The following is a 9,304-nucleotide window of genomic DNA, read 5'->3' as shown; positions in this document are numbered from 1 at the left end:
ATACAGGTCTGCATCAAAAACTGCATAGATACACCAAAATATATGTAATTCCCTGTTACTGGGCATTTTGTTTCACTAATATTTAGACACTAGAGGCCCAGTGCATGAAATTATGAAAACTGTGCAGGGAGGCGGGGCGGTCTCTCAGCCCGGCCTGCACCCTCTTGCAAACTGGGACCCTTCGGGGGATGTCCAACTGCCGGTTTAGGCCCAACCCTGCAGGATCGGGCCTAAACCAGCAGTTGGACATCCCTCTCGCAATCCAGGACCGCTGGCTCCTAAATGTTAGCCTGCCTGCCTGATCGCCCCTAACTGCCTCAGCTCCCATGGCTTTGTCCAGAAGGACATCTGGAAGGTAGTTCAGCTGTCTGGTTGGTCTAATTAGCATATTCCATTTTGTTATTATAGATTGTAAATAAGGCCTAAAACATCTTTGTGACCCTCTCTCTGGTACAATTATTCCCTTAGGATAACATCCTAAAAATGGAATTGCAAGGTCTAAGAGGTTATGAGCACTTTTAAGGCTATTTGAGCTTCTCTTTAAGGTGTATCTGTTACATCTTGCTTCCAAACAAATTCTTCTGTGTAGCCGGTGCCCAGGCTGCAGCTCTCAGCACAAGTGTAGACGGCCAGGACACCCCAATCAACACTCTTGCCCAGCCTGTCGGCCTTTAGGTAGTTGAGCAGCTGAGGCATGACCTGAGAAGACAACACAGAGACCTGCTCAGGCGAGGAGCGCCGTTTGCCTTCAGCAGACCTTCCCTGCCAGGCTGAGCCTGAGCTGTCAAGTTTCCACGCTGCACAGAATTATAGACATTATGCAATGAACAATGTAAAAATATTTTGCAGCTCTGTCCTCAGAACCTGTTTCATTTGGCATCTTTCACTTCCATTTGAGAAAGAAGTTCCCAAATACAAGACTGGCCAATCCATTTGGCTTGGCTGGTTATCTAATTAATTTTAATAATGTGCCATAAAATAGGACAGGCTTCTATCTGGGAAACTTTTTCTTTCTGTCATTTGAACAGCAGGTGCTGGTGCAATGACTGAAGGAATACTAGGTTAATGAATACAAAAAGGAAATCTGTTGATGTTTGCTCAGGAGGCCAGCAGTTGGATGGAAGAGTGAAGGTCTGCCCCACCATTAGGAAACTGCTTCACACACACACTGGCAGCTCATCTCAGCATCAAGAGCTTTGTGACTAAGAACCAACCAGTGTTGGATACAGTCCTCATAATTCCCTTTCTACCCTAAGGAACAAGTATTACCTACCATTCGGTAAGGTTACTGAATCCACTGTTAGAGGATTGATTTCCACCCAACCCCAAAATGATTCTGATGCTAACAATCTCTTTTGAAAAAACATTTACCGTAATGGTACTTAATGTATCGTAATGACACATGCATTTGTTTTCCTAAGAAATCCACAAATCCACATTAAATAGAGCAAGTTCTGAAACACTCCTCTCACAAAGTAGTCATACCGTGATCAGTGGAAGAAGATGTATTATTTAAAATTACAGCCGAAACCGGTTTGGCTCAGTGGATAGAGCGCCGGCCTGTGGACTGAAGGGTCCCAGGTTCGATTCCGGTCGGGGGCATGTACCTGGGTTGCGGGCGCATCCCCAGTGGGGGATGTGCAGGAGGCGGCTGATCGATGTTTCTCTCTCATCGATGTTTCTGACTATCTCTCTCCCTTCCTCTCTGTAAAAAATCAATAAAGTATATTTTAAAAAAAATAAAAAAAATTACAAAGAGAACAACAGAGGCTCTGAAAATAATGCTGTATTTATATTGGGAGGTGGGGGCTGGTCCAGAGGGTAAAAGCGAACACATGTAAACCCTCATTATTGTAGAAGCACACCGATAGCTGGAAATTAGTAAAATTACAAATGACAGGAAAGTCATGTTACTTAAGAGATGGAAAAACTACCAAATAAAGCAGTAAGACAGTTTTAAGCCCGGAGGTGGGGCAGGAAACATGATTTTCATGGTAGGGCAATTTCTGTAATACCATTCAGATCCTGTGCATACGTTACATTGGTAGTTTTGTAATGTTTTGAAAACATAAAGCAGGGTAATTACCTAGTGGAATAATTTATATTTAAGGTCATACCTGGAATTCAAATATTCTCTTGGTTCCACAGGGGCAGTCTGGAATATCCTCCTCTTGGGGGACATTTTCACCAGAGATCCAGATGGGGGCAAGCCCTCTGCCGTACCTGAGAATCTGAAATCAATTAGGATCACATTCCGATCATCCACGTCTTACCTAAGAGTTTCCCCCGCCCCTACCCCACATATTCTCAAAGTTAATTCCTTTTCAATGTTATCAAAGCAATGATTTTAGCCTCTCCAATTCAGGAAATCAAAATTGAATCTGAATCTTGTGTTCTGTGAAGAGACCGACAATAAGCCTATTCCCCCATTCTGACTTGAACATGCAGCGTCTGTGCTTTCCTTCATACAGGTATCAGGAACCTTCATTTTTAAAGGGACAAATACCAAGTGAAACAAAGTGTTTCAGTAAATGCCACTTAGGCACATTTCTTAAGATATTATGTAACAATGGAATGGTTTTCCTTTATTTTGTTTAAAGCACACAGTGCTGAACACCACCTTGTCAGTGTTTCAACCTAGATCAACTCTTCCTAGGAGCTCCTGGATACTGATGTGATCCAGTGACTGGCTTATGGAAGTTTTCTCTCGTGACTGCTGTTCACGGCCAGGGAGTGAAGGGGAAGAACAGAAATGAGCAAGGGAAGCGTGCTGAGCAATCTCCCTCTGTTTCACACGGCAGTTGTGATTACATACGCTCATGATGTAACTCCAGGATCCAGGATTCTTTTTACAAAACCAGTGTCTGTGTTAACATGTCTTGTTGGTTTTTTCAAGCCATATTACACATTCCTATCCCTAATGTTTTTAGAAAATACATCCTTCACTGCCCCTCAAGGTGTTGCAGGTGTGGCTGCCATGTCCCTTCTGTGTCATTAGGTGGCAGAGAGAGAGGTTTGCCTACGCCCACCATCCTGGCCTTGGACATCTGGATGGTTGACAGCCTGACACTTGGCGCCTGTGCTGGGCTGCTGGGTGACCTGGAGCCCATCAGGTGTGAACTCAGTGCTGTTGCAGCAGCCAGACAAGACCGGGCCATGTGCTCTTGGCAAGAACCACCTGGTTAAAGTCTGATCCAGGGGCCGGGAAGGGTGTGCACCCGGCTTGGGCAGGCTGGTCAGTGGGATGGACTGCAGCTGTGAGCACGGTCACCTCAGGACAGATGGGGCTCCTGCTGGACCAGCCCGGGTGCTGGCCTCTGACCTGCAGAGTGCAGAGCCAGGGCCTGACTCACTTCACAACAGAAAGATGTGCCTTGTGCTGCTGTGAGGGCCGTTGCGGCCTGAGAAGTGCCCTCAGTGCAGCAGAATGCGGGCTGCTAGTCATTTATGCCGGATGCTGGGGTGAAAGCAGTCCCATGTGCTCAGCCAGCAGATGTGCCACTGGCCCGCTGCTGCTGGGGAGGCCTGGGGGATCATAGATGCTCACTCACACGTTATGAGGGGGGTGAGGGTGCTGGGTAACCCGGCAGTTACATGCGTTGTGTACAGGGTTCTTCCAATAAAGGCAACTACATTTGTTTACACTGACAGTATGTGCAATGATCCAACTGCACAGTGTATGCTAGAAGACTTGGAGCGGATAATATAGTCATTCTCACAATGCCAAAAAAAAGGAAGAAAAATAAAACACATCCTATATGATAGTGTAACTTTTGTTCTCTCAGTAACTGCTAAAAGGATCATAACAGGAAAAACACCTTCCCTTTGTGTGAAGGGCTGCTGTGACGAGAGAGCTTCTAAGGGTAACACCCCTAAAATAAATCCCTGAAAGAACACAAGAGGGAACCATGCGAGCTCTACTTTACCTGTTCTGGTTCCAGGGCTATTTTATTTTTAAACTCCTGGAAAATCTTATCTTCCCTGGATTCATGTTTTGCCATGGATTCCAATTCTTCTTCAGGTGCTTCACCTAAAAACCATCCACACAAGCATTATGGCAACAGGAATCATCCCCGGGACTCAACAATTCACACCGCTTGAGGGCAGCCAGTTTCAAACAACCAACTAAGTGTTGAATGAATCAGACAGTGAGGGCCAGATGTTCCCAAGGGCTTTCCCTATTTAACACTAGATTGCCCAAGGAAGTCATTTTGACTGCTTTTTAAATTTCAATTAGAAAAACAATGATGTATATAATGACAGAATGTCTTAGAATTTTGTGACTTTTTATACAACATATAAATGCATTTATTAATAATTGTAGTTACCTCCCCCTCCTTCATTTCCAGTATATATATGTATATGTGTTATACATCAAGCAAATCCTACGATTTATTCGTTTTGACAAAAGAATCGAAAGAAGTAGGCACCTACAAACAAATAAGTTTGCCTTGGTTTCAGAAATATGGGACAAGTTCATTGAAAATAGTCAAGCTTGCTATCAACCAGGGCAAAATATAACAGTTGACGAGCAATTATTTCCATCAAAAGCCAGGTGCAGGTTTACACAGTATATGCCTAATAAACCCAACAAATTTGGCATCAAATTCTGGCTTGCCTCAGATGTTAGTAGCAAGTATGTTTTGAATGGTTTTCCTTATTTGGGGAAAGATGAACAACAACCATCATCAATGCTTCTCAGTGAACACGTTGTTCTGAAACTTGTCGAGCCATATACAGGCTGTGGAAGAAATGTCACAACCGATAACTTTTCCACTAGCATGTCACTCGCGACAAAATAATCAAATGACTCTTATTATTGAATTGAGTAAATTTCTTATATGACCAGTTTGGCTCTGTATTGAAATGTTTTCATTTTTTTTTATTATCGTCACATGATAACATACAAGTACATGATAAATTGTCGATACTTGATAAGTTGCAGTTGCTCAATAAGGTAAACTAGTACTTGTTATTCGAATCTTTATGCAGTGATACTTGTTCTAATAAGTTGTTTATTTCTTTTGCGCCCTAAATTCATGAAAGAAATGTCGAATAACTTGTTATATAACTGTAAATAATATAAAAAATATTAAAAATTAATTTTAAACAAATTTCTTTACACATTAGTTATTCCTTCACAATGCAGTCATTTTGACTGCTTTTGTGCAATATAGCTATATACTAAATTTCGGTCTTTCTAGTGTTAAGTTCTTTCAGGTTGGCTCTGCATGACCACCTGAATTTCCAGGTGCGCCATGAAGCACTCACTATTCACTACCCAGGTTCCTGGTGACGACTTCTCTTCAGTAAAGTTTCAAATTTAAAAGAACAGATCCAAGTCCTGGGCTCAGGACGCTGTGACCAGTACATATTAGGACACTCAACAAATGTGAGCCCTTCTTTTTTAAAAAAATGGTTTTGTTCATTTTAGAGAGAGAAGGGAGAGGGAGATGGAAATATAGTTGAAAAACGTCCATTGGCTGGGGATCGAGTCACAACCGGGTCAGGTGTCTTGACTGGGAATCAAACTGCGGACCTCCGGATTCATGGGACAACGCTCAGCAGGGAGCCGCCCAGGCTGGGCCATGAGCACTTCTCACTGTCACCCTTATGCCCCTGGACTCTGACTTCAAATCTCCTCACACTTCTCTTCCCAGCTGTCCCGCCAGCTTGTTCCTCTGCACTCTTAGCTCCTAGGACCCCAGCCACCTGCACCACTGCTGGCCCCAACAGCAGTTAATCTTTGTGACAAGTATTACCATGTATTTCAGATGTCCTTATATGAACTATAGACCAGTAAGTCAACATCCTAATCTAAAATATAATTTTGTGGTGGTTCTTAAAAGCTCGAGTTCTAGTGAGTGAGACGTGAGCTCAAACTCCATTTAAAACCTAACAACTTGTGTCAGTTATATGACCAAACAAGTTACACCCAGAACCTCAAAGTCCTCACTGCAAAATGGGGTTGCTAATTAACTGTGATTTTCATGAGGTCATGCCCAGAAGCCCTTGGTGCAGAGTAAGTGTTGAATAAATGCTGCTGCCAATCAGCCTCTCAGGTATCTGATCAGCAGAGGCTCTGGAGTATGATCAGCTCTAGAGAATTAACCAAATTATGTGTGTAAAACTGGTCATATTACAGGGTTCCAGAGCAGGAGAAATAGGGAAACCGAGGCAGCAAAGTTAAAACAAGCCCAAACAGTGTGGGCAATTTGCAGTTAGCATGTAACTAATAAGCCATTATCTTCCCCAGCCAAGGACTGAGAGCAAATGGTTAAAAACCTCCCTAAGGAGAGAACGCAGAAAGAGAGGGGGAGAGGAAAGGAAAAAAGGGCCGTTTTACTTCCTAAGCAGAGAAGCCAGCAGTCTCAGGCATGGCAAGGTAGTGTTGCCAAGTGCTTCTCATGAATTCTGGGAAGGACACAACAAAGTAAACAGGGACCTTGAGAATTAATCTGCACCAAAATATCCAGCAGAGTAATTTTGAAACCTACAGACAGGAGAGTATATAATGCCACAGACCCCCACCCAACTGGTTTTGCAGATTAGCCGAGTCTGTCGGCACTTCCTAAGCCACATGCATAAGTTTGCTTGCTTTGCTTTTTCACCAAAGCTGCATGCTCTAACTCAGTGGTCGGCAAACCGTGGCTCGCGAGCCACATGTGGCTCTTTGGGCCCTTGAGTGTGGCTCTTCCACAAAATACCACGTGCGGGTGCGCACGTACAGTACGACTGAAACTTCGTGGCCCATGTGTAGAAGTCGGTTTTCAGAAAGGAGATAGATGAAACAAGTACAGTGGGGCCTTGACTTACGAGTTTAATTCGTTCTGAGACCAAGCTCGTTAAGGAGCTTGTTAACTCAAATTACTCTGTCAACTCAAAGCAAAAAATCGGCTGAGAGACAGCTGGTATCTCAAAAAACTCCTTAGTCGGGACACTCGTAAGTAAAGGCCCTACTGTACACAAGACGAGTGTGGATGGGAGAGTTGCAAGGGGTCGACCTCAGCGAACGTACCTCAATCAGATTGAGGACGTTTTTAGCAAAGGCCAGCTTAGGAGTGCCCTAAGTTAATAACCATGTACCTACCTATATAGTTTAAGTTTAAAAAATTTGGCTCTCAAAAGAAATTTCAATCATTGTACTGTCGATATTTGGCTCTGTTGACTAATGAGTTTGCCGACCACTGCTCCAACTGCTTTACTAAATTGGCTTTTCGCAATGCACTGGAGGTCTCTTGCTTAAATTTACATGAGAAGATAAGGATCAAGGTGGGGACAATGAGAGATGCCTCTCACTTCGAAAGGGCCTGCTGGCCCTGGCCGGATGCTCAGTCTGTTAGAGCGTCATTCTGATGCACCAAGGCTGTGGGTTCCATCCCCGTCGGGGCACACGGAAGAATCAACCAGTGAATGCATAAATAAGCGGAACAATAAACTGATGTTTCTCTCTTTCCTTTCCCCTCTCTCTAAAAATCAACCTCAAGAAACCATATTTAAAATCAATGAAAAAAAGAAAAAGAAAAAAGTGCCCCAGATTCTCTCACGTATGCCATATTGATCTGAGGAATAGACCTTGAACCCAGATGAAGTTACCAATTTCCCAGCATCCTGTGCAGCCGTACCCAAGTGCCACCTGCACACTTCCTCTGACTGACATACCTCATGGACCCAGAATGTGCCTGACATGTGTCACGGTGGGAGGAACAAGAAGGGTGTCGTCAGATGAGACAATATTGGAAGGTTCTGTACTGCAGCCTCCAAAGTGAGCTGGCTTTTCCTGTCAGCACCTCTCTTCTGGACACTCTAAGTCCACTGTTTCAAGCATTGCATACAATCACTTAATGAATAAAGTTCTGAAACTGACTCCTTACCCATGCTCCCTATAATCTCCGGTTCATCTTCTTTTTCTGAAACTTCAGGTGTAATCTCATCTTCTGTTTCTATTACAATTTCAAATTCTGGAAAAAGGAAGTTGTGATCTGGAATTGTATTGTCCACATTACCTGAAACAAAAAAAGGTAACTTGTACCACCAGTAATAACTTAGTTTTAAGCCTAAACCGGTTTGGCTCAGTGGATAGAGCGTCGGCCTGCGGACTGAAGGGTCCCCTGTTCGATTCCAGTCAAGGGCATGTATCTTGGTTGCGGGCACATCCCAGCAGGGGGGGTGTGCAGGAGGCAACTGATCGACGTTTCTCTCCCATCGATGTTTCTGGCTATCTATCTCTCTCCCTTCCTCTCTGTAAAAAATCAATAAAATATATTTTTTAAAAAACACTTAGTTTTAAGAATGGTCTCCCAGTATATTTCTAAAGTATATTCCAATACAGTAACAGCTTCTCCTAGTAAATTAATATATATAACTCCAAAACTTTAGATTTCAGACCATTAAATGCTGCTCCTATGAGATCTAACTAAGTGGGCAGAATCTCACAGCTCTTCCTACTGGGGATCAAGCTGCAACCGCAGGACGTGCCCTGACTGGGAATCCAAGGGAGACCCTTCCTGCACCACAAGACCAACTAAGCCACACTGGCCAGGCGCACAGCTCTTCCTTCATAAAGGTGGTGTCGCTACCGAGCTTCTGAGAAGTATCAGAGCTTTTCTAATTTTAACTGTTCTGGGCAAAATAAAAATCTGCTGGTAGATGCTCTGCAGCTGGGCTGGAATTTAAACAGAAGATGGACTCACCTGCCTGTCTACACGCCTGCTTATGCCCGTATCTCCAGTCCACAGCCTGGTGGTCCTTACTGCAGTAATGCGCCTGGCGACATCGCGAGCACGTCTTGGGGCCTAGACAGCCGCACACCCTGCAGAGCTGAGCCCCGGACTGGAGCTGGAGGCGCACGGACTCTCCCGTCTCTGGGGGAGGATCCTCAGAAGGCGGCTCATGGGAGTAAAAGCCATTTTTCCTGGGTAGCTGATTTCTAAAAACTAAGAAAAATGAGAAGAAACATTGCATTTTAAATAAAACTGTCAATTCAAATCATTTAGCTTCCATTCCACACAGGAATGAAAGACGCTCATCTGTTAAAAAGACAGAAGGCCATTTTTGCTTTCGGTGAACTTATGTTAAGAGAGGAAGAGGGAGAAAAAGTGGAAAAGAAAAACAAAGTCTTCAGGTCTAGAAACTAGTTTGGGGACCCTCGCCGAGCTGGCTCCGGTCAATCCAGTTACCATCGAGCCTAACAGACGGCAAAAATGCGGAAAAGCGGTTGGGACCCGGCTTTCTGAACCCCGACCATTTTAAAGTCTGAATATGAGCCAGCGCACGGAGTACCGGTTCGATGAGAAAAGTCGCG

The 9,304-nt window shown here is 44.1% G+C and overlaps 1 protein-coding gene across 2 annotated transcripts; it reads right to left on the bottom strand.

The window, feature by feature from the left end:
* Positions 1-499: 499 nt before the first annotated feature.
* PDCD2 (programmed cell death 2) lies at positions 500-8,979 on the bottom strand. 2 transcript variants are annotated; one of them, XM_006755151.2, is made up of 5 exons: positions 8,694-8,979; positions 7,875-8,006; positions 3,927-4,030; positions 2,118-2,231; positions 500-699 (listed from the first exon to the last, which is right to left on the bottom strand). In XM_006755151.2, the coding sequence occupies exons 1-5, from the start codon at positions 8,962-8,964 to the stop codon at positions 541-543; spliced, it is 780 nt and encodes a 259-aa protein (XP_006755214.1). In that variant the 5' UTR covers positions 8,965-8,979; the 3' UTR covers positions 500-540. The 2 variants fall into 2 exon arrangements, with proteins under 2 accessions (XP_006755214.1, XP_006755216.1); XM_006755153.2 differs by lacking the exon at positions 500-699 and adding an exon at positions 1,772-1,871.
* Positions 8,980-9,304: the final 325 nt, after the last annotated feature.

The sequence above is a fragment of the Myotis davidii genome, unplaced genomic scaffold (genome assembly GCF_000327345.1).
Source record: "Myotis davidii unplaced genomic scaffold, ASM32734v1 scaffold592, whole genome shotgun sequence".
In the NCBI taxonomy this organism is placed as follows: domain Eukaryota; kingdom Metazoa; phylum Chordata; class Mammalia; order Chiroptera; family Vespertilionidae; genus Myotis; species Myotis davidii.
The sequence above is the reverse complement of the archived record's forward strand: the minus strand, read 5'-3'. Positions and strand labels throughout refer to the sequence as shown.